A 26,271-nucleotide genomic window follows, 5' to 3' on the forward strand; every position below is an offset into this window, starting at 1 on the left:
AAGAAATATTATTTTTTTTTAATTTTTTTTTTCTGAAAGAAATATTAAAGGAACTCTTTAATATTTAATATGGAGATCAAAAATGACAGCATAAAGGTAGGAAACACAAAAGCAGTAAAAAATGAATATTTCTGTGAAAAGTCAGTCAAGGAATTCACAAAATAAAAGGATATAAAATATATAGCTAAAATGTGGGAAGGAGAGGGAAAACTTAAACAGTTATCAACTTAATATAGACTGCTATATGCAGAAGATGTTATATACATACCTAGTGGTAACCATATATCAAAACCCACTAATATACATGCAAAAAATAAAGAGAAAGAAATCCAAATATATCAATAAAGAAAAGTGCAGAAAAAAATCTTCAGAAACAACCCCAAACAAACAATAAAATGACAATAAATGCATACTTATCAATAATTGCATTGAAAACAAATAATTACGTTGAATATAAATGGACCAAATGTTCCAATCGAAAGACATAAGGTGACGAAATAAATAAAACCCAAGATCTACATATATGCTACCTACAAAAGACTCATTTTAGACATAAAGACACCTGCAGATTGAAAGAGAGATAGAGAAACATCCATCATGTAAATGGATGTCAAAAGAAAGCCAGAATAGCAATACTTTTATTGCATAAAATTGACTTTAAAAAAAGATGGGGGATGCCTGAGTGGCTCAGCGGTTAAGTGTCTGCCTTCGGCCCAGGGTGTGATCCTGGAGTCCTGGGATCAAGTCCCATATTGGGCTCCCTGCATGGAGCCTGCTTCTCCCTCTGCCTATGTTTCTGCTTCTCTCTCTCTGTGTGTGTATCTTATGAATAAATAAATTTAAAAAATCTTAAAAACAAGGGACAAAGAAGGACTCTATATAATAATAAAAAGGTCCAACAAGAAGATATAACAATTATAAATATTTATGACCCAACATGGGAACGCTCAAATACATAAAACAGTTAATAACAAACATGAACTAATTGATAATAATACACTAATTGTAGGGGGCTTTAACACCCCACTTACATTGATAGATCACCTAAGCAAAAAATCAGCAAAGAAAAAATGGCTTTGAATGACACACTGGAGCAGATGGAATTTCACAGATATAATCAGAACATTTCATCCTAAAATAGCAGAATACACATTCTATTCAAGTACACACAGAACATTCTCTAGATCACATATTAGCTCACAAAACAAGTCTCAACAAATCCAAGATTGAAGTCATACCATGCATCTTTTCTGACTGCAATGCTGCGGAAATTAGAAGTCAACCACAAGAAAATATGTGGAAAGATCACAAATATATAGAAGTTGAATAACATGCTAATAAACAATGAATAGGTCAACCAGGAAATAAAAAGAAGCTATCATTTCACAGAGCCCATATAAAGAAAAAGCCCTATCTTTTTCACAGAGCCCATGTAAAGTGAAACAAAGAAAATGCAGGCATTAGTGATGTAATCTATTCAGATTTATGAAGGAGAATCAGCGAGTCAGTTGAGTATGAATTAGTACAGTCTCAAATGGTCAGAGCAAGGTGAGAGACCTCTCTTTTTCCCTACTACGGTAGAAATATTTCTGGAATATCTGATTGGAGAGTAAGTTTCTTTCCTGGAAATTGAATTATTAATTACAATAAAATCTAACTGAAGCATAAATAAAGTATAAATGTAGTTACAGCTTCTTACAAATAAAGATAGTGTCCTTCAGGGTGACCTGGACAGAGCAGGTGAAAGAGAGCCAGAGTTGCAAGGGCACATGTAATTTTCATTTGAAAGATGCTTCTTTTTCTCCAAAGTAGATGACAAAGAAAGAAGGGGTGCCTGTCTGGCTCAGTTGGAAGAATGTGAGGCTCTTGATCTTGAGGTTACCAGTTTGAGCCCTACGTTGGGTATAGAGACTACTTAAATGAATAAAATAAATGAAAAAACTTAAAAAATTAATATAGGACTTAACAAAAATAAAACGAATTATACAACACAACCAAATGGGATTTATCTTAGCTAAGCAAAGCTGGTTCAACATTCAAAAAATCTATTAATTGGGGGGCGTGGGTGGCTCAGTCAGTTGAGCAACTGCCTTCAACTCAGGTCATGATCTTGAGGTCCTGGAATAAAGCCCCAAGTCAGGATCCTTGCTCAGTGGGGAGGTTGCTTCTCCCTCTCCTTCTGCCTCTCCCCCTGCTTGTGTGCTTTCTCTCTGTATGGCAAAAAATAAAATATTTTTTAAAAATCTATTAATGAAGTCCATCATATCAACAGGCTAAAAAAGGAAAATTACATGATCAGTAGATGCAGAAGAAAGCATCTGACAAAATCCAACACCCATTAATGATAAAAATTCTCCGAAAAGTAGGAATAAAGGGGAACTTGCTCAAATTGATAAAGAATATCTACAAAAGCCCTATGGCTAACATCAAACTTCTAGTTTCTCACTAAGATCAGGAACAAAGCAAGGATGTTCCCTCTCACTACTCCTTTTTAACATCATACTGGAAATTCAACCTAATGCAATAAGACAAGAAAAGGAAATAAAAGGTATTCAGATTGGGAAGCAATAATTCAAACTGTCTTTGTTCACAGATGACACGACCATCTTTGCAGACAATACAAAAGAACTGACAAAAAAGCTAGAACTAATATGCAATTACAGCAAGGTTGCAGTATACAAGGTTAATATACAAAATTCAATCACTTTCTTATATACCAGAAATGAGCAAGTGGAACTTGAAGTTAAGAACACAATACCAGGGACGCCTGGCTGGCTCAGTCAGTTAAGTGTCTGCCTTCGGCTCCGATCATGATCCCAGACTCCTGCGATCCAGCTCCACCTTGGGCTCCCTCCTTGCTCAGTGGGGCAATCTGCTTCTCACTCTCACTTTCCCCTAACTTCATGCTCTTGCTCTCTCTCTCTCTCTCTCTCTCAAATAAATGAATAAAATCTTTAAAAAAAAAAAAAAAAAAAAGGAATGCCTGGGTGGTTCAGTGGTTGATCATCTGCCTTTTGCTCAGTCATGATCCTGGAGTCCCAGGATGGAGCCTGAGTCAGGCTCCCTGCTCAGCCAGGAGTCTGCTTCTTCTGCTCCCTCTGCCTCTCCCCCAACTCATGCTCGTTCTCTCCCTCTCTTTCTTAAATAAATAAATAAATAAATAAATAAATAAATAAACAAACAAACAATCTTTTTAAAAATGGACAAGAGACTTGAGCAGATATCTCAACAAATAAGATATATAGGTGGCAAATAAGCACGTGAAAAGATGTTCAGCATTGTTTGTCATTAGAGGATGACAAATCAAAACAATGAGAAATCACTACGCACCTATTAGAATGCCCAAAACCCAGAACATTGTCCACACCAAATACTGGCAAGGATGTAGAGCAACAGTAACTGTCATCCATTATTAGTGGGAGTGCAAAATGGTACATCCACTTTCAAAGACAGTTTGGCTATCTCTTAAAAAAACTAAGCATACTCTTACCATATAGTCCAGCCATCCCCTTCTTTGGTATTCCAAGGATCTGAAAACTTATATTCATGCAAACATCCCATTTTCTGACCATTACCTCCACTTTCCCACATTCCCTGTCTTCTAACTCACTGTCTAGTACTCTGATTAAATCCTTCCACCCACTAGGGCCTATAATCCATTAATCCCTCCAATTTTTTTACTGTGCCCTTTCTTAGCCAGTCAAATATAACCATTTCCTTCCAAATACCATCAACCTTCACTTCTTCATACTAGTTTGGCAGAATTCCAGCCCTCGTTAAATGCTCTCTGGAAATTCTGTATTTGCATCAGGGCACTTGAATGTGGCTGGAGAAAAAAAAAAAAAACAAAAACGACTATACTTACTATCTCACTTTAAATCTCATATCCTTATAGGTTTTTAAGATCTCTTTGTTCTCTCCCACTGAACAAGCTTGAGCAAGGTGCACTGCCAGCAGTCCCAGGCATCTTCTTCCCAGACTCAGCCACAATAAAGCAACTGTACTTGTGATGCTGGGGTTCACCCTGAGCCTTCTGCTCCATCAGAGTCCTCACTCCCTCACCCAGTGAAGCACCGCACACTCCACTCTCCTTCTAGAACCTCTGTGAGCTGCATATCCTGCTGGTGGGAAGCCCAGTGCACCAGCTTGTGATGCCCCTGCTCCTCCCAGCTGCCTCTTCCCCACCCTGCCGCTTATCTTGGGGTTCAAGACCAAGGACATCATCAAGGAGCATTGCAGGGACTGTTACAGGGTGAAGAGGCAGATGTAGTTCCTTTCATTGTGAAATAATATACAAAACTACATTACTTCCTTGAGGAATGGTACCACCTTATTGAAAGAAAAATAAAATTTAAACATTGCCTAATCAAAATAAATAAAGTAAAATAAAATCTCTTTATTCTCAGGGTGTCTGGGTGGCTCAGTGGTTGAGCGGTTTGCCTTTGGCTCAGGTGGCGATCCGGGGGGCCTGGGATTGAGTCCTGCATCAGGCTCTTCACAGCCTGCTTCTTCCTCTGCCTATGTCTCTGCCTCTGTCTCTGCCTCTCATGAATAAATAAATAAAATCTCCCAAAAAAACAAAACAAAACTTTTTTTTTTTTTTTTTTTTTTTTTTTTATGATAGTCACAGAGAGAGAGAGAGGCAGAGACACAGGCGGAGGGAGAAGCAGGCTCCATGCACCGGGAGCCTGACATGGGATTCGATCCCGGGTCTCCAGGATCGCGCCCTGGGCCAAAGGCAGGCGCCAAACCGCTGCACCACCCAGGGATCCCCAAAACAAAACTTTTTATTCTCAGTCACTGAGATGAGTAAAAATCTCTCAATTTGATTGGGGATTTTTTTTCTCCTTTCAGTTACGATGATTTTGCATTTTATATTTTCAGACTGTTTTTAGAAACATAATATCTTCCTATTAAAGCAAACTTTTCATCACCATACCTTTAATTACAAAGAAAAGACTCTTCTAAGTAATACTTTTTGCCCTAGTTTACTTTGCTTAAATTAATATAGCCACAGCAGCTTTATTTTTGTTAGTATTTATATAGTATATATTTTTCTTTCCTTTCACTTTGAATCTTCCAGTATCTTAATATTTAACCTGTGTCTCCTCCAATAAGTAGCATGTAGTTTAATTTTTCAAAAGCCAGTTTGACAGTCTTTGTCTTTTTACTGGATTACTTAGTCCATTTATGTTTAATGGAATTAACATATTGAGTTTATATCTACCATTTTACTATTTGCTTTTTTGTTGTTGGTGTCACTTTAAACTCATATCCATAAACCTTAAATAGGCCCTTAATAATCAGTGTGCATGGTTCATTTCAGCTCCTTCACTGCCAAACCTGGGGGAAGAATTGTTTTAGTTTCTCTGCCTTCTCTTCATCTTCAATGACCAAGGAATAAAGGACTTCATTTTCTGTGGCACCAAGCAATGAACTTACACAAATTCCCATCATCACATTGACCCACCTAAAAGCATTTGTACTCCTATAATCTGTCTTCTTTCCTCTCATTACAGATGAGCAGTTCATGCTTCTATCTTGTCAACGCTTCTACTTGCTTTCTATTTCCTGTACTTGTCTATTCAAAGGCATAGTTCCAACATTTTCTTCTCTTTTTTCTATATAATTCCCATCAGCTTAAAACATGCTGTTATTTCTGCCATCTTAAACACAAAGTAAGAAACAAAAACTTCTTGGGGCTCCTGGCTGGCTCAATTGGAGGAGTGGGTGACTACTGGTCTTGGGGTCATGGGTTTAAGCCCCAGTGCTGGGTGTAGAGATTACTTTAAAAATTAAACAAAACAAACAAAAACAAGCTTCTTAATTCCATTTCTGTCCAGTTTCTCTGTTCCTCTTCATCATAAAATTTCCAGAAAGAATTATATCTACTTGTTGTCTCTCATTTCTCTCCTGCAATTTTCTCTTAAAATTTCCTGAAATCTTTTAAATTCAAATTTTTGCCTCCACTACTTCACATTTTAATTAGTTTGTAAGAAAAACATTGCAAAAATCATGGAAGTTTCTTAGCAGAATTTTAATTGAAGCCTTTGCATAATTAGTGAGCAAGAAGAAAAGATTAATATTATGATTTAGAACAACCATTGATGAGTTTCTTCAATTTGATTTGATATATCTTTTTTTTTAAAAAAAGGTTTTATTTATTTATTCATGAGAATACACAGAGAGGAGAGAGAGAGGCAGAGACACAGGCAGAGGGAGAAGCAGGCTCCATGCAGGGAGCCTGATGTGGGGACTCAATCCTGGGTCTCCAGGATCACGCCCTGAGCTGTAGGCGGCGCTAAATCGCTGAGCCACCAGGACTGTCCCATGATTTGATATATCTTGGTGAGAAATCTTTTTTAGCTAAGATAGCATTTAAAACAAAGTATAAAACAAACTGAACCTAGAACTAGACATTTAAATCACAAAATTGTAAGTATTTTAAAATATACCAAAGCAGTTTAACTTACATGGTTCACTCCAAAAATAAACGTATTACATTTACTTAAAATACATACGTAAAACATTTACTTAAAATACATAAAAATAGGGCAGCCCGGGTGGCTCAGCGGTTTAGCGCTGCCTTCAGCCCAGGGCCTGATCCTGGAGACCCGGAATTGAATCCAAGTCGGGTTCCCTGCATGGAGCCTGCTTCTCCCTCTGCCTGTGTCTCTGTGCCCCGCCGCCGCCCCCCCCCCCCCCCGCCCGCCGTCTCTCATGAATAGATAAATAAAATTAAAAAAAAAAAAAAAAAAAAGAAGAGGGATCCCTGGGTGGCTGAGCGGTTTAGAGCCTGCCTTTGGCCCAGGGTGTGATCCTGGACTCCTCAAGATCGAGTCCCACATCAGGCTGTCTGCATGGAGCCTGCTTCTCCCTCTTCCTGTGTCTCTGCCTCTCTCTCTCTCTCTCTCTGTCTCTCATGAATAAATAAAATAAATCTTTAAAAAATACATTAAAATAGAAAATACATTTACAATGTATTATGTAAATGTTATATGAATAGATATTTTAATAAGAGAAAAATGTCGATATTAAAATAAGGTGCAAAATTATTTTAAAGTACTATGTATCTTATCCCATTCTTTAAAAATTTTTGTTGCATTTCAGCAGCTTTATGAAAATATACATCACATATCATAAAGATCACCCTTTTAAAGTATCTTATTCAGTGATTTTTAGTATATCCGTAGTTATCAATCATCAATACTATCTGAATCCAGAACATTTTCATCAATTTTCATCAACCCACCAAAGAAACCCCATATCCACTGACAGTAATTTCCATTCCCTCCTCCTCCAGCTCCTAGCTACCACTAATTTACTTTCTGTCTCTGGATTTGCCTGTTCTGGATATTTCATGTAAATGGAATCATTTATTATGTGGCCTTCTGTGTTTCCCTTCTTTCATAATATTTTTACACTCCATCCATGTTGTAATATGCATCAATACTTCATTTCTTTCCTTTTAAGTAAGTGCTAGGCCCCATATAGGGCTTGAACTCATGACCTCAAGTACAAGAGTCACATGCTCTACTGACTGAGCCAGCCAGGTGCCCCTGAAATGAATATTTCATTTCTCTTTATGGCTGAATAATATTCTATTGGAGAGATCTATATTATTGATCCCTTCACCTGTTAATGGCTATTTAAGTTGTTTTCTGTCAGGAGCTATTATAAAGTAAGCTGTTATGAATGTCTCTATACAAGTCTTTGCATGGACATATGTCTTCTCTTGGGTATAGACCTAGGAGTGGAATTGCAGGTCAAATATTTACTCTGTGTTTAATATATTGAGGAATTGCCAAACCATTTTTCAAAGAGGTCATACCATTTTACACTCCCAACAACAGTGAGAAATCCAATTTCTCTACATCCTCACCAACATTCTCTTTTTTATTACAAACAATGTAGTGAGTAGGAAGTAGTATTACATTATGGTTTTTAACTCCCATTTTCCTGATGGCTAACGACGCTGGGCATCTTTTCATGTACTTATTGGTCATTTGTATATCTTCTTTGGAGAAAGGTCTGTTTAGCTCCTCCACTCACATTTCAGTTAGGTTGTATGTCTTTTAATCAAGTTGCAAATGTTTTTATATGTTCTGAATACCAGCTGCTTATCAGAAAGATGATTTGCAAATATTTTCTCCCATTCTTTGGGTTATGTTTTCACTTTCTGGATGGCATCATTTGCACAAAAGTTTTAAAGTTTGATGTGGCCCAATTTATTTTTTCTTTTTTTTGCTTATGCCTTTGGTGCTATTTAAGAAATCACTCTTAATCCAGGATCCCAAAGATTTATTCCGGTTTTTTTTCTAAGAGTTTTATAGTTTCAGCCCTTACATTTAGACTTATGATTCATTAAGCGTTTGTAATTTGATATTTTCCAGTAAAGATTTCTTATTTAAAAAAAAAAAATCCATTTATTTATTCATGAGAGACAGAGAGGGGCAGACACAGGCAGAGGGAGAAGCAGGATCCTCACAGGGAGCCAGATGTGGGAGTAGATCGTGGAACCCCAGGATCAGGCCCTGAGCCAAAGACAGATGCTCAACTTCTGAGCCATCCAGGCGTCCCTCCAGTAAAGATTTCTTAAACAGTGGTTTTAAAGTGAGTTGAAGTGAAAATCTAGAACAAATTATCTGGGGGATTTGGACCCCCAAATCAAGTCTCTGGCAGTTATTAAGATATTACATATTACATTTGGGCTTTAATGTATTTTTCTAATCTACAATCCCATTTGAGTTCCATATCCGGTAGGATTTTACTGTTATGTATTAATACTGTGAGGCCCAAGTCGATGGAGAGCCTTATCTGCCCCAAGCTAAGGCTCAGATGGCCAGGACACATGCAGTGCTGCCACTCGTGGGTACCTGGACAACAAAGCCCAAGCCAGGGCTCTGACACTTGTTAGTGCTGTCACCCTATGCAGGTAGTGAAGGTTCTCTGAGGCTCAATTTCCTCCTCCATAATAAAGGAAAAGGAATGCAGCCCTTAAAGATGAAATGATATATGTCTGGGGTATAACAGATGTATAAGAAGAAGTCGCTCCTATGAATAGTATTGTTTACTAAGGAATTTCTGCTTAGGCAATCCTAGACACTGCATCTCTAACGCTTTACATTTTCCAAAGATTGCCCTTCTTCAAGGAGAGGGTGGAGTTCCAGAAACTCTGCCTGTCCTCATACACTCCAGTCCTACCAGTCTGGCTGGAGGGAGACAAGGGTTGCGTTCCAGAGGCGGGCTGAGCACCACGCCCAGATTTCAGGAGGCCCCGCGCACCCCGCCTGGCCTGGGACAACCACCTGCGGCGTTAGCCTCCGGCGCGTTCCCCGAACGAGGCCCACAGGCCTGCGGCGCCCAGACGCCTCCGGACGCGGCCCCGCCTCCCACCGCTCCTACGGGAGCCTTACACTACCAGGATGAGATCCTGCTCCCTGGGGGCCTAGACCCAAATCCAAGGAGGGTGACCAGAGGGGGCTTAGCACACATCTTGGATGTCCTGAATAGCCAAGCAGCGACCCAGGGAGTAATAGAATACTAATGAGATGTAAAACTACTAAAAGTTCAAAAAGCAAATACAATTTTAGTTCTTTGCTATCTTCTTTGTGGATGAGTAAGGATTCACTTGGTTCAAATAAATTTTAAGTTACATTCCTGCTTAGGCATATGGAGCTTTATGATTTAGTTGTTTCAATAAGTAAGACATTATCTAGATGAATTACTTAACAATGATTAATGTGAAAATAAATAATTTAATATTTGCATCACTTGATAAAAATAGTTCCACAATAAGCTTCCTAAACTTTTCCTAAAGCTTAATATATTTCAAGTAAAAAAAAAAAAAAGCCTTGATTTATGGTGATGGTGTTATTTCCTCAATTATCTTTTTTTATAAGGCAATTTTGGTTGCCAGGTTGGGAACCTGGGTGGCTCAATGGTTGAACATCTGCCTTCCGCTCAGGTCGTGATCCTGGAGTCCTGGGATCCAGTCCCACATCGGGCTCCCTGCACGGACCCTGCTTCTCCCTCTGCTGGTGTCTCTGTCTCTCTCTCTGCATCTCCCATGAATAAAGAAAGAAAATCTTTAAAAAATAATAATAATAACGAGGGCAGCCCTGGTGGCTCAGCGGTTTAGCGCCACCTTCAGCCCAGGGCGTGATCCTGGAGACCCGGATCGAGTCCCACATCGGGCTCCCTGCATGGAGCCTGCTTCTCCCTCTCTGCCTGTGCCTATGCTTCTTTCTCTCTCTCTGTCCTTCATGAGTAAATATATAAAACCTTAAAAAAATAAAATAAAAAAATAACGAGGCAATTTCTAACATTTTCTCTGAAATTCAAAAACCATACCATGTGGAATATTAGTCATTAAAAGAATGAAATCTTGCCATTTGCAATGATGTGGGTGGAACTAGAAGCTATTATGTTAAGCGAAATAAGTCAGAGAAAGACAAATATCATATTTCACTCATATGTGGAATTTAAGAAACAAAACAGATGAACATAGGTGAAGGGAAGGAAAAATAAGATGAAAATTGAGAGGGAGGGACAGCCCCGGTGGCTCAGTGGTTTAGCGCCGCCTTCAGCCCAGGGCCTGATCCTGGGGACCAGGGATCGGTCCCGCGTTGGGCTCCTTGTATGGAGCCTGCTTCTCCCTCAGCTTGTGTCTCTGCTTTTCCCTCTCTGTGTCTCTCATGAATAAATAAATAAAATCTTAAAAAAATAAAAAAAAAAAGAAAAGAAAATTGAGAGGGAGGCAAACCGTAAGAGGCGCTAAACTCTAGGAAACAATCTGAGGGTTGCTGGAGGGGAAGGTGGGTGGGAGGACAGGATAACTGGGTGATGGGCATTAAGGAGAGCACTTGATATAATGGGCACTGGGTATGATATGCAACTGATGAATCACTAAATTCTACCTCTGAAACTAATGAAAAAATAACAAAAATTAATTAATTAAAAAATTAAGTTTTCTTTAAAATAGTTTTAAAAACACCCCAGCACCATGCTCTTTTTTTTGGGGGGGGGGTCAGCTTTTTCTTTGATACCACTGTATGCTCCTCACTTAATCCTCACCAATCTGTGAGGCATGTGTACTTTATTTTACAATTGAGGAAACCAAGTCTCAGAGAAATTCTTCGCATATGAAATGTAGAGTTGGGATTCAGTATCCCCAAATGCAGTTTACTCTCTCTTTTACACTGCTTATCTGTTGTAAGCTGTTATTTGTTAACCTGGCCTCATATCTGTGGTTCTTTATTTTATTTGGGAACAGAACAATTTGCCCATGATTTCTGCCCCTTCTCATCTACCCAACAGAATGCACATTTGTGTGTATTCATATTCATATACATAGTGTTGTATAACTTCAGAAGCATTATCATGAATTCCCTTAAAGCCCTTCCATGCTTTCAGTAGGTAACAGGCCCAGCCACAGGAAAGGAAGTGGCTCTTTTTTCTCTTATATGTATTGACAGTGGAATTCCAGGATTGCAGTGTGGGGTGGGATTAGCATGGTGGTGTGTGTCTCGGGGTGCCAGATGTTAAAAAAACATATAAGAGGGGCACCTGGGTGGCTCTGTGGTTTAAGCATCTACCTTCAGCTCAGGTCGTGATCTCAGGGTGCTAGGATCAAGCCCCATGTCAGGCTCTCTGCTCAGCAAGGAGTCTACTTCTCCCTCTCCCTCCATGCTCCTGCTTTCTCTCTCAAATAAATACATAAAATCTTAAAAATAAATACATATAAAAGTAGATCTGGAAACACGTTTAAACCCTGGCCTTGATATAGTAGTAATGGTTTTGGAGGAGTTGACAGCCAACTCAAAAATGTCTTCACATCCCTTCCCTTGATTGTTAACAATGTGTAAGTAGTTTGACCTTCCTCCCCTCCTTTTTCCTCTCTTTATTTCTCTCTTTCCACTACTTCCTATAAACAGGGTGAATGGTAGTTAAGTTTTTGGGGAGTAAAAAATTATATGTGAAAAAAGTTATATGTGAATTTTTTACTGTACCAGGGTTGGCACCCCTAACTCCCATGTTCAAGGGCCAACTGTATATGTATGTGCATTAACTCACAAGATGGAGTTAATGATGGAAGGTATGAACAAGAAGAAATTATTAGTCTCTGATGCCCTGCTCCAGCACCAAGCTCCTAAACTTTTGCAAATTCTTAATAAAAGCATTAGGAGCATTTGTTGTTTTATTGAGGTGACTCTGGGTGGGCTTCTGTATGTAGGCTGGTCACCAAAAAGACCAAGCCATGATTAGATGCTTGGAATTTTCACCTCATCCCTCATCCTCCAGAGAAAAAAGAGGCTGTAAATTGATATAATAATTGATCATCCCTATGTGAGTAAATTTCCATAAAATCCCAATAGTACAAGATTTTTAGAGCTTCTAGTTTGGTGAACTTATCTACATTAGGAGGGTGACACATACCCCAACTCTATGAGGACAGAAGCTCCTATGCTCAGAACTCTCCCAGACCTCGCCATATGTTATCTTATCATCTGGCTGTTCATCTGTCCCTTTTATCATATCCTGTAAGAAACTGATAAATGTAAATGTTTCCCACCAAGATGCCAGCCACAAGGCAGAATTTCAAGCTATGTTGTTTTCTCTTGACCCTTGCCATTATACAATATACAACGCTCTTAGAAAAGTGCAATAGTGGGAGCCTGGGTGGTTCAGTGATTGTCTGCCTTCAGCTCAGGTCACAATCCGAGGGTTCTGAGGTTGAGTCCCACATCAGGCTCCCTGTAGCAAGCCTGCTTCTCCCTCTGCCTGTGTCTCTGCCTCTCTCTGTGTGTGTCTCTCATGAATAAATAAATTAAAAAAAAATTTAAGTGCAACAGTAAAAGTTTGTGCTCAGTAAATGCCCAATGCCAAACCTGAGTCTGTCAAAGCCAAGCCCTCCTTCAACCTTATTAGCCCTATTCCCCACTTCTTAGAAATTTAGTTTGGTGAATGTTAGATTCCAAAGCACTGCAAGGATTCAGATTACCTATTCACTTCCTCAGAGTCAAGTAGTCATTTTGCTTTTTTGTTTTTCTTAAAGCTATTATTTATTTATTCATGAGAGAGACAGAGAGAGAGAGAGACATGCAGAGACACAGGCAGGGGGAGAAGCAGGCTCCATGCAGGGAGCCCGTCACGGGACTCAATCCCGGGATCCAGGATCATGCCCTGGGCCAATGGCAGGCACTAAACTGCTGAGCCCCCCAGGGATCCCCAGTCATTTTGTTCTTTAACTTTTTAAATTAAATACACCCAACATGGGGCTTGAACTCACAATCCTAAAATCAAGAGTCCCACGATCCTCTGACTGAGCCAGCCAGGCATCCCTCAATTAGTCTTTATCAGCTATTTGATTAGCATTTTTCATTTTCAACCTATGTAAAACGTCAAAATGCATTTTCCATTGTGAAATATACGGAAAAGTGTATTAAACAAATATTTTACCACTAATGAATAAGTCTAAAGAGAACATCCATGTAACCAACACCCACATCCAATGTATAGCTGGCTTTTTAAAAAATTCTGAATACCTTCTTTTCTTTTCTTTTCTTTTCTTTTCTTTTCTTTTCTTTTCTTTTCTTTTCTTTTCTTTTTCTTTTCTTTCTTTTAAGATTTTATTTATTTAATCATGAGAGACAGAGAGAGAGAGAGGCAGAGACATAACCAGAGAGAGAAGCAGGCACCCTATGGGGAGCCGATGCAGACTCATCCCAGAACCCTGGGAAAACGACCTGAGCCAAAGGCAATCAACCACTGAGCCACCCAGGCATCCCTGAACACCTCCTTTCTTTAAAAAAGAAAAGAGAAACAAAGAAAAGAAAAGAAAAGAAAAGAAAAGAAAAGAAAAGAAAAGAAAAGAAAAGAAAAGAAAAAAGAAAAGGAGATCTTACACTTTCAGCAGAATAATGCTGGAAAAATCACTGAAGAAAATATCCCTAAACGGGTACCTGGATGGCTCAGTTGGTTGGCCATCTGCCTTCAGTTCAGGTCATAATCTTGGGTTCCTGGGATCAAGCCCCAGTTTGGTCTCATTGCTCAGCGGGGGGCCTGCTTCTTCCTCTACTTTTGCAGCTCCCTCTGCTTGTGCTCTCTCTCTTTCTCTGTGTCAAATAAATAAAATCTTAAACACACACACACACACACACACACACACACAACTATACATAAATATTCTCTACATCAAAAAATTCTAAGAATCATAACTAATCAACGTTCATAGGAACTTAACTAATCAAATACCATAGTACTAATTTAATCAGCATAAAGAGGTTTTTGAATCTAGAGTAAAAAAATTCATGCTTGTGGAAGAGCAAACTTTTTTTTAAGAACAAACTTTAAAGTAGGCCACTAACTGAGAACTGTGGAAAAAAACAGAGAGCTGAACCAGCTCATTAGAATTTTAAGGATGTGTACAATGTGAAACCATTGTAATTTCTTGGATTCTTATGGAAAACATTTTATTTTTTTACTTTCATATTAAAGTTCGTCAGTATTTAATACTTTGTTTCTACATTTTATCTTACTCCTGTGGTAATACTACTACAGAATATTGAGTTTACCTCATTTCCTGACTAATATAAAAAAGTCAGATGATTCCATGACCGGTGTATACAAGTAGATGATTTCTTCTGCCCACAATCAGCTGCTCACCACTCTGGGCAACTCTGCACCAGCATTTCTGAGTGTCAGGACAAACTTACTGACAAGAATACTGTATCTTCCATACTTGCTGAGGATTTGTCAGGAATAGGCTCTGGGAATTTGACAGACTTCTTGCCTCACACCCCAATGCAGCAACATCCATTTGTTTGTGCTCTGCCTCAATACTCATTACCATTCCAGTATCAACAAAATTTCTGCTAGGAATTTCCTGTGGGTTTACCTTATCTCGTTTGTGTAGGGAGTTAAAACTTTACCTCCACCTTCTTGAGGTTTCCACCTGAGAATTAAATTGACATTAAGACAGACTGACAAAAGAAAAGCATATCAATTTGATTTTTAAGTGTACAAGGAAGTCTCCTCCCCCAGAAATGGAAGACCCAAAGGAGTGGCAAAACCTAAGTACTTATGTGTGCGATTGAACAGAGTGGAAATTGTAGAAAAGTACAGTGTATGGGGGAAACTAAAGGAAGAGAAGTATTTTAATAAGATCTTGTATAGACTTCTCTCAGCCTTGACTCCTACTTCTGGTATTAAGGCTACTTCTTTCCTCCTGGTGTAGGGAGAGTAATTCTCACCTGGGAGTCTTTCATCTCCTGTTGCAGGGGGAAGAGGGGATGAGGGCCTTTCTTGCACCTGCTGTTTTTCAAGTGCCTTTAGCTCAAAATAATCAATATGTCGAAGTGACATATTTTGGGATAGCTTCCCCTGAGCCCCTTCTCCTGACTTGTTTCCAGCATGTTCCTCTCACCCACAATGGATTTTGAGAATTGAAGACAAACCGAGGGAAAATTTTCCTCTCACAGTGAAATACCACTATGTCCACTATGTGCTTAATTGCTTCTTGTTTTCAAGATTTTATTTATTTATTAGAGACCCACCAAGATGCCAAGATGCCAGGGAGACAGACAGACAGACAGACAGACAGACACACACACACACACACACACACACACACAACAGGCAGAGGGAGAAGCAGGCTTCATGCAGGGAGCCCGACGTGGGATTCGATACCAGGACTCTAGGATCACGCCCCGGGCTGAAGGCGGCACTAAACCGCTAAGCCACTGGGGCTACCCTGCTTCTTGTTTTCTTTTCTTTTTTCTTTTTTTCTTTTTTTCTTTTTTTTTTTTGCTTGCTTCTTGTTTTCTAACATGTTTTCTAATGTTAGATTCTCTGTTCAAATCTAAAACCACAGTCTTCTAAAAGTCAACCACTAAATTCCTTCATTAGTTCCATTATAGTCACAAGACCTATTAATGCCATGTTCTTTTCCTATTATTAAAAAATCTCCTTTCTTAGCTTAACTTCTAAAAAGCCATTAATTGGTCTCCTCCATTGCTCTCAAGGATGTTGTCCAGTACCAACAAACACTATCCTTCTCCTTTTTATAAGAATTCCTGATTTTCATTCAGGTATTACCCATTCCCTTCAGCTATGGGCTTCAGGGAAAGCTAACTCCACCCTGAAGGCAAGGGCAGTGGTGGTGATCCCTGTTTGGTTTAAGCCAATCTCAACATTCCATCCAGGCAATGCCGATATGTGATTTAGGTCACATACTTGGGGATCTGAATGTCCTCGCCAACTAAACATGAAGGAAGAAGTATGAAGCCACATTCTGGCAGCCACCTTATGACATCATAAATGGCCAGGCAAACAGACAGACAGAAACAGTTCTTGTTATCATCCTTGAGCTATTGGATCAATCAAATATGAAACCAGACCTATTCCTGAATTCCCATACAATAAATTTCCTTATTTTTTTTAAAATACTGTTTTTTAGAGCAGTTTTAGGCTCACAGTAAAACTGAAAAGAAGGTACAGAGATTTCCCAGAAAAACCATGAGAGACTCTTAACTCTAGGGAACAATCTGAGAGGTGCTGGAGGGGAGGGGAGTGGGGGGATGGGGTAACTGAGTGGTGGGCATCAGAGGGCACGTGATTAGTACTGGGTGTTATACGCAACTAATGAATTATTGACTACTACATCTGAAACTAATGATGTACTACATGTTGGCTAATTGAATTCAAATAAAAAAAAAACGGTATAGAGATTTCACATATACCCCCTGCCCCATACATGCACAGCCTCCCCTAATACCAAATATCCCCCAACAGAGTTCTGCATTTGCTGCAATTCTTAAAATACCTTGACCTGTTATTACCTGAAGTCCTTAGTTTACGTTAATTCTGGGTATTGTACCTTCTATGGTTTTGAACAAATGTATAATAACATGAATCCACCATTACAGTACACAAAATAGTTTCACTGCCCTAAAAATCCTTCGTGCTTCACCTATTCATTCCTCCCTCCCCTGCAACCCCTGGCAACCACTGATCTTTTGCCATGTTGCCTTTGCCAGAATGTCAGAGTTGGAATCATACAATATGTAGCCTTCTCAGATTGGCTTCTTTTATTTCATTCCTCCATGTCTTTTCATAGCTTGATAACTCATTTCTTTTTATTGCTGAATAAGATTCCAAAGTCTGGAAGTACTAAAGTTTGTTTATCCATTTATCTACTGAAGGACACCTTGGTTGCTTCAAGCTTTGGCGAATTATGAATCAAGCTGGCATAAACATCCATGTGCAGGGTTTTGTGTGGATGTAAGTTTTCATCACCTTTAGATAAACACTAAGGAGGAGCATATAGTAAAGTATGTTTAATTTTGTAAGAAACTGCCAAACTGTCTTCCTAAGTGTCTATACTACTTTGCATACCCAGGAACAATAAATGAGAGTTCCTGTTACTCCTCACCCTTGGTAGTGTTTGGTGTTGTCTGTGTTCTGCATTTTGGACATTCTAATAGATGCTGCAGGGGACCTGGGCAGACCACCCCCAAATGTGCCACAATGGCATACTGATTATTTCTAAATACACTATTTTAAGTGCAGCCTGTGCAAGAAGGACCCTAAGAACCCCCCCGTCCCTCTGAAAGCAGGAAATAAATCTCCCATGTGAAAGTCACTTTCCCGGTACCAGGAGGTAAGAGACATCCTTTATCACCAGAGATAGGGAATTGAGAGCTGAGAAGGCCACATAAGCCAACTGTAGAGGCCACTTTTAGGCAATAGGCTTGAGCAATGAAAACCTGAGTGAGATAAAACGGCCCCCGCAGTGACTACTGGGCCGAATGCAAACAGGTTCATCAGGGGACCCACCTCAAAACAGTCATATGCCCTAGCTGACCAATGCGCTACTTACAACCAGGCACAGGTACTGAAAAAGGAAAATTGCATACATTCCCATACTCCTCAGTAACCCCCCCCCCCCATACATTAGTAGAGCCCCCCACCACTGCCTCCTGGCAGATAGTTTCTCCCTTGCTGTCCTGCTCTCTGCTCCCTTGCAGTAAACTTCTATCTCCTTGTTCTGCCTTGGGTGAATTATTTCACCACCTGCTGTTTCACTGGCCTCCACCCTATCGGGTCACCCCACACCAACTTTGTTATCTTTTGCTAATTTACTACATTAGCCCAGATTCTGTTCAGAACTTCTTACTGATTTGAGCTCCCAAACACAAGTTTTCTTTGTCCTGTCAATACCTCATAAATGTGTTGGCTCTTTGTCTAAAATGCATAAAAATTGCTTGCCATAAAAATAATTTTTTTAAAAAAAAGCCCTGCCTGGGTCATTTCTTTGGGTCTCTTTTTTTTTTTTTTTAATTTTTATTTATTTATGATAGTCACAGAGAGAGAGAGAGGCAGAGACACAGGCGGAGGGAGAAGCAGGCTCCATGCACCGGGAGCCCGATGTGGGATTCGATCCCGGGTCTCCAGGATCGCGCCCTGGGCCAAAGGCAGGCGCCAAACCGCTGCGCCACCCAGGGATCCCCATTTCTTTGGGTCTCAATTTCATTATTGGGCCTCCACGTGCACAGCATAAAACGTTTTTTTTTTTTTCTCCTGTTAATTTGTCTCATGTCAATTTAATTCTTAGACCAGCTAGGAGACCTTGAAGGCAGAGGGAAATAATTTTTCCTCCCCTGCAATGTATAATTTCCTTATTTTTTTTTAAAGATTATTTATTTATATATTCAGAGAGAGGGAGAGAGAGAGAGAGACAGAGGGACAAGCAGGCTCCACGCAGGGAGCCCGACGTGGGACTAGATTCCGGGTCTCCAGGATCACACCCCGGGCCGCAGGCGGCGCCAAACCACTGCGCCACCGGGGCTGCCCTTCCTTTTAAACCAGTTCGAGGGATCCCTGGGTGGAGCCTGCTTCTCCCTCTGCCTGTGTCTCTGCCCCTCTCTCTCTATGTGTGACTATCATAAAAAAAAAAAAATTTAAACCAGTTCGAGTTTATTTTTGTTACTTGCAATCAAAAGAATCCTAACTACTATAAATTCATGACATGGCTAAAGAATTCTTAAAAGACTAACTGGATTCTGGAGGGAATAAAAGTTTAAGTGTCAAAAATAAAGCCACACAAGTATACCATTAGGGAAAAAGATAAAAGAGAAAATGTTAATAATCATACATAGGAGAAGGTAATCATTAGCCTAACACAAAACCAGGAAACTTGTTAAAAAGAAAATCACAGGCCTAAAATGGTGTCCCCAAGTCAGCAAACCTGGGCTTAAAACCTAACCTAACCGCAATTCTAACCTCTCCTGGATACATAGTCTGAACTAGTCAGTCAGGAATTTTCTGATCAGCCTCAGTGAGGAATCAGTCACAGGGCCCTCTACATTCCCCAAAGAAAGATGGGTCATCAGTATAAGATCTCCCTGACCCTCCCCCTAAGGAAGGGTGACCTTGCCTGAAACAATCCTTTTATTTTCTTTTGCTAATATCTGCTACCCAATTATGAATCATGTTTAATAAAGTCACTTAGATTTTCAAATTTTTTGGTTGAATTTTTGTTTTTTGTTTTTTGTTTTTTTTTTTAAGCCTAAATGCTATTTATTGAAAAGAGCAGAGAAGAGAGAGTACAGGCTCCCTGAATTTTGGTTTTTAGCAACACAAAGGAAAAGACCAAGAGATTGAACATCATAAAATGTGAAGATATGATAAAAGAAAATGAAAAATTAAAGTTACAGAACAGGAGAAAATAGAACACATAATGTACAGGTAATAAATAAAGGCCTTCTACAAGTCAGTAAGAAATCTGGCCAAAAGATATCAAAAAGCAGCTCTCAGAAGGTAAAATACAAATCAACAATAAATATAGGAAATAATACTAGCTCAACTTGATGGACTAAATCCATAATTTGTCTTCTCCCAAATCCCTTCACAGGAAAGAAAAGACCTTTTTTAAAAAAAAAAAAAGTTTTTATTTTTAAGTAATCTTTATATTCAATGTGGGGCTCAAATTCAAAACCCCAATATCAAAGACCACATGCTCCACTTACTGAGCCAGTTAGGTACTCCAAAATATATTGTTTAAAAAAATAAATCCATGAGTGCCTGGGTGGCACAGTTGGTTAAGCATCTGACTCTCGGTTTCAGCTCAGGTCATGATCTCTGGTTCCTGGGATAGAGTCCTGTGACAAGCTCTGCACTCAGCAGGGAGTCTGAATAAATGTTTAAAAAAATTAGTGATGATGATACAATAATGAAACACTATTCAAAAGTAAAGTACAGTCCTAAATAGACTTATTGGAATATAATAAGAAAAACAAAAGTGGGGATCCCTGGGTGGCGCAGCGGTTTGGCGCCTGCCTTTGGCCCAGGGTGCGATCCTGGAGACCCGGGATCGAGTCCCACGTCGGGCTCCCGGTGCATGGAGCCTGCTTCTCCCTCTGCCTGTGTCTCTGCCGCTCTCTCTCTCTCTGTGACTATCATAAATAAATAAAAAAAAAAGAAAAAAAAAAGAAAGAAAAAAAAGAAAAACAAAAGAACCAATCCTTTATCTCAATAAGTCAGATAAAAATATAGCCATATAAACACAGGAAAAAAGCACTGATTAAAAAAATCAAATAGGGGTGCCTGGGTGGTTCAGTTGGTTAAGCATCTGCCTTAGCTCAGGTCACAGTCTCAGGGTCCTGGGATCAAGCCCCATGTCAGGCTCTCTGCTCAGTGGGGAGCCTACTTCTCCTTCTCCCTCTCCCTCTGTGCTCTGCTTCTCCCTCAAATAAATAAATAAAACCCTTTATTTTTTTTTATATTTTGAACAGATTTTTCTTGTTTTTTTTTATTTTTATAAATTTATTTTTTATTGGTGTTCAATTTGCCAACATATAGAATAACACCCAGTGCTCATCCTGTCAAGTGCCCACCTCAGTGCCCGTTACCCAGTCACCCCCACCCCCCGAATAAAACCCTTTAAAAAAAATCAAAGCAGATATTAAACAGAAACAGCAACAAAAATATTAAAGATAAAAAAGTTGGCGGAGAGCTAAAGTATTCTAAGGTCTTTGTTATTTTCTGAGAGGTCAGGATGTTAACTCTTCACTCTGTTAACATTTTAACAGTAAACATTAAAACAACAGTTACCTTTTTAAAAATTCAACAGTAACCACTAAAAAATAGTTTGATTTCTGTATAAATAAAAGAGAAAAGAAAAAAGGAAATTTTATCAACCCAAAAGAGGGCAAGAAAGTACAAAAGCAGCACAGAGAAAGCACACAATAAAATGACAGTAATACCTGAATATATCAGTAATCAATAATTATTGATGGATCAAACTTGCCTATTAACATAAATGGAACACCAGGCTTGATTTTTCAATTAATTAATTAATTAATTTAAAAAATATATTCTATTTATTCATGACAGACAGAGACATAGGCAGTGGGAGAAGCAGGCTCCTCACAGGGCACCCAATGGGGGACTTGATCCCTGGATATGGGATCATCACCCCAGCAAAAGGCAGACGCTCAACCGCTGGGCCACTCAGGCATCCTCAGACTTGATTTTTTAAAAAATTTATTACAGTTCTTTCCCAGAGACATACCAAATGCTTAAAAATATAAGGAAGAAAAAAAAAGGGGGATCCCTGGGTGGCGCAGCGGTTTAGCGCCTGCCTTTGGCCCTGGGCGCGATCCTGAAGACACGGGATCGAATCCCACGTCGGGCTCCCGGTGCATGGAGCCTGCTTCTCCCACTGCCTATGTCTCTGCCTCTCTCTCTCTCTCTCTCTCTGTGACTATCATAAATAAATAAAAAAAAAAAGAAAAAGAAAAAAAGGGAAAACAGAGAAAAAGATACACGTGACAAATACTAACAACAAAAAACTGATGTACCTGTATTATCAGTCCAAATGAGCTCAAAGCAAAAAATAAAGTATTACCAAAGATAAAGATCATGATTTTAAAAAAATTTCAATTCATCAAGAAGACACAATTCTAAACTTGTTGCATTTAATAAGCTCACTTTAAAATATAAGTGATAATAGTATTTGAAGAAAATAAGGGAAGTGATTTTTCTAATCTGAGAGTATCTATATTTGAGTATCCTCAAAAGCATTCCCTACACTATAAAATATTGTTGAAGGAAAATAAAGAAGACCTAATAAATGGAAAAACATCCCACTTCATGAATCAGAAGATTTAATATTACATCTTAATTAACTTAGTTTGTTTAAAATGGCACTGTTCCCGTTATGGGACTGAATATTGGCTTCCCAAAAATCACATGTTGAATTCTAATCCTCAGCACCACAGAATGTGATTGTATTTGGAAATAGTGCCTCTAAGAAGGTGATTAAATTAAACGAGGCCATATGAATGGACCCTAATCCAATATGACTAGTGTCTTATAAAAAGAGGAGATTAGGACACAGACATGCATGAGAAAAGAACACATGAAGATACAAGATTGTCAACCATAAGGCAAGAGAGAGGTCTGGAACAGATTCTTCCTTCATGGTCCCCAGAAGAAAACAACCCTATTGACACCTTGTGATCTTGTTTTCTATCTTCTAGAAGAACAGGAAGTTAATTTATGTTGTTCACACCACCACTCTGTGTGATTTGTTATGGTCACCTTGGCAGACTCTGCAAATTGATGTACAGATTAAATGCAATCTCCAACAAAATTCCAGCTGGCTTCTTGATATAAATTGACAAGCTGATCCTAAAATCCCCATGGAAATTCAAAGAACACAGAATCTTGAAAGAGTAAAGTTGGATGATTCATAATTCCCAATTTCAAAACTTACTACAAAGCAACAATAATCAAGACAATGTGATACACACATAGAACCAACATAAAGATCAACAAAATAAAACTGAGAGTCCAGAAATAAACTCTCACATTTATGGTCGGTTGAATTTTGACAAGGGTGCCAAGAAAATAAGAATGATCTTTTCAGGGCTGCCTGGGTGGCTCAGCGGTTGAGTGTCTGCCTTCAGCTCAGGTTGTGATCCCTGGTTCCAGGATCGAGTCCCACATCAGGCTCTTTGCAGGGAGCCTGCTTCTCCCTCTGCCTATGTCTCTGCCTCTCCTCTCTGCAACCCTCATAAATAAATAAATAAATCTTAAAAAGATATATTTTCAATAAATGGTGTTGAGACAATTGGATATCCACATGCAAAATAGTGAATTTGGATTCCTACCTCAAACCATACATAAATTAACTCAAAATAAATCAAAGACCTACATGTCCCTCTACCTATGTCTCTGCCTCTGTGTGTGTGTGTGTCTCTCATGCATAAATAAATAAAATCTTAAAAAAAAAACCTTTCTTTTAAAAAAAATAATAAAAGGAGAACCCACAGAATGGGGGCAGATATTTGTAAATCACATATTTGATAAAGAACATGTATACACAATAAACAAGTCTTTTGACTCAATAATAAAAAGACAGACCAAAAAAAAAAAAAAAAAAAGACAGACCAATTTAAAAAAACAGGACAAGGATCTATAAATAGCCTTTCTCCAGAAACATACAATGGTTAATGAGTACATGTAAAGATACTCAACATCATTAGATGAAGGAAATGCAAATCAAAACTATAAAGAGACTATAGCCCACTAGGATGTCTATAATGAGAAAACAGATAATAACAAATGTTGGCAAATGTGGAGAAATTGGAACTCTCATACACTGCTGTGGGATTTCAAGTGGGACTTTGAAAAACAGGCTGGCAGCCAGCCCCTCAAAAAGGTTTAACATAGAATTACCACATGACCCATCAATTCTATTTCTGTATATACAGAAAAATGAAAACATAGGTCAGCAAATTGCAGAACAGTAGATATAGTATGTTCACACACCCATATGCTTATATACTGCAAGCATACAGAAAAAAAAATCAAGATGTATGCACCTATCTTTGGGGGAAAAGGGGAACTGGAAGGAGAAGAGATTCTATCATTTCACATTTTAAACTTTTCAGTATTGCTTACATCTGTTTCAAATAAATGTACTTTTTTCTCTAAAAAAGAGGAAATTTTTATTTTTATTTTTGTAATACAGATTAGTTTAATATGCAAACCTGTGGCAATTACTTGGAGACCATGAGAAATGAAACACACATGCTCAGTCTCTGGTGATTAGGAAATCAAACATTAGGGACACCTGGGTGGCTCAGCGATTGAGCATCTGCCTTCAGCCCAGGGCGTGATCCTGGAGTCCCTGGATCGAGTCCCACATCGGGCTCCCTGCGTGGAGCCTGCTTCTCCCTCTGCTTCTCTCTCTCTCTCTCATGAATATATAAATAAAACCTTTTAAAAAAATAAATCAAACATTACCTTTCTGCTTCACATATTCTATGACTTTCACATACACTACCATGTCTGATCCTCTATGAGAGACTTTTACCATGTTGCCTACAAGAACTATGAGACCCAGAGAAATAAAACACTTGCTTAACGCTGCAGAACTAGTTAATAAAGCCAGAGCTAGAACTCGGATTATACTTCACCAGAATGCTGCTGCACAACTTTGAGTTCTACATTTGGAGTTAGTTAAGGCTCTGTCACTAGATAACTTCAGCGGCTTAAGTATTCTCCAAGCCTCAAGTACCTCCTCTGCAATATTTGAAAAATCCTCCCAGTGTTTTGTGAACAGGTTAAATTTTGTAGATAAAGCATTTGGGCATTGATAAGGAGTAGTTATTGTTGTATGTATAAATAAAATACTGTGCATCTCTGAACTGTATACCTGCACTGCTTCTGTGGTCACACTCAAAAGGTTGACTTTTGCTGTCTACTAAGGCTGAACATATTCATTCCCTATAATACTGCAATTCCACTCCCAGGTATATACCCCGCTGAAATGCACATCTATGTTGGACAAAAGATAGGTTCTTGAATGTTCACTGCACTATAGTCTCAATCTGAGAACGATCAAATGCCCACTGGTAGTAAAGCTGACAAACACTTGTCCTGGCACAAAATGGAATACCACTTAGCAATGATAATAAACGATCTACAACTACACCCAACAGTACACATAATCTCACAATGTTGAGTGAAAGAAGAAAGACAGGGAAGAGGACGCACCGAAGGATTCATTCCCATTAAACCACTCATTTTGTCGGAAGAGTAGTACCTTCGGGGACAGGGGTTGGTGCCAGGAGCAGGAATGAGGGTGGCTACTGGAGTGCAGGTAATGAGGTTTCTGGATTCGCGTGCTTGGTTACGTGGGTATATTCCAGGTTGTGAAAAGTCACTGGACTTGTACGCTGAGGGTTGGCGTGTTTTTTCTACATATAATAAACTAAAAATTAAAAACAACAAAAAAACAGAGTTGCCCTTTCCAGGGAGGCGCTGGAATTCTTGGAATTTTGCCTAAACTCATTCAGCTCTGGTTTTACCACGAGTAGGTGACCCAATTTTGACTCCAACAAAGCTGAGAACGGCTGGAGGGAGAGTGCATTGTGCAGGCGGGCTGAGCACCCCGCCTGGCCTGGGACAACCACCTGCGGCGTTAGCCTCCGGCGCGTTCCCCGAACGAGGCCCACAGGCCTGCGGCGCCCAGACGCCTCCGGACGCGGCCCCGCCTCCCGCCGCTCCTGCGCCAGGGGACGCCTGACCCCCGCGGGCCCGCGAGGCGCACTCCGCCGCCGGGACTGGACCGCGCTCGGGCGCGAACGGCAGCTTCCCAGCCCGAGGTCCAGACGGCGCGGCGCGCAGCCGGGATGGCGACGGTGAGCCTGGAGCCCGCGGGCCGCTGCGCCTGGGACGAGCCCGTGCGCATCTCCGTGCGCGGCCTGGGCCCGGGACAGCCCGTCACGCTGCGCGCGTCCCTGCGCGACGAGAGGGGCGCGCTCTTCCGGGCCCACGCGCGCTACCGGGCGGACGACCGCGGCCTCCTGGACCTGGCGCGCGCGCCCGCGCTGGGCGGCAGCTTCGTGGGGCTCGAGCCCATGGGGCTGCTCTGGGCCCTGGAGCCCGAGACGCCTTTTTGGCGGTTCGTGAAGCGGGACGTGCAGACGCCCTTCGCCGTGGAGCTGGAGGTGCTGGACGGCCACGAGCCCGACGCCGGGCGGCTCCTGGGCCGGGCGCTGCACGAGCGCCACTTCCTGCGGCCCGGGGTGCGGCGGGTGCCGGTGCGCGCGGGCCGGGTGCGCGGCTCGCTCTTCCTGCCCCCGGGTGAGTGAGGAGTTAGGGACGCGGCACCCGGTGCCCACGTGGCCGGCGGCTTCCGGTGCTGCTGCCGGCGGGCGTAGCCCCTCCCTTAGGACAAAGAAGCTGACAATGACT

General features: G+C 40.3%; 1 protein-coding gene and 1 long non-coding RNA gene across 4 annotated transcripts in view; one reads left to right on the forward strand and one right to left on the reverse strand.

The window, feature by feature from the left end:
- ACOT4 (acyl-CoA thioesterase 4) overlaps positions 1–26,271 on the forward strand; it is a 44,435-nt gene that overhangs the window by 12,367 nt on the left and 5,797 nt on the right. The window contains exon 1 of one of the 3 annotated variants that reach the window (XM_026008553.2): positions 25,138–26,160. The exons of the other annotated variants lie outside the window; for them this stretch is intronic. Within the exon in view, the coding sequence (XP_025864338.2) occupies positions 25,707–26,160 (454 nt within the window). The 5' untranslated portion in view covers positions 25,138–25,706. Of the gene's footprint in view, positions 1–25,137; positions 26,161–26,271 lie in introns of those variants that run through there. 3 annotated transcript variants of the gene reach the window in all.
- Positions 910–25,169, reverse strand: LOC140599400 (uncharacterized). Its single transcript, XR_012002232.1, has 2 exons — positions 25,069–25,169; positions 910–2,210 (listed from the first exon to the last, which is right to left on the reverse strand). It is a non-coding gene; the product is annotated as an uncharacterized lncRNA (long non-coding RNA).

The sequence above is a fragment of the Vulpes vulpes genome, chromosome 6 (assembly GCF_048418805.1).
Source record: "Vulpes vulpes isolate BD-2025 chromosome 6, VulVul3, whole genome shotgun sequence".
Lineage (NCBI taxonomy): Eukaryota > Metazoa > Chordata > Mammalia > Carnivora > Canidae > Vulpes > Vulpes vulpes.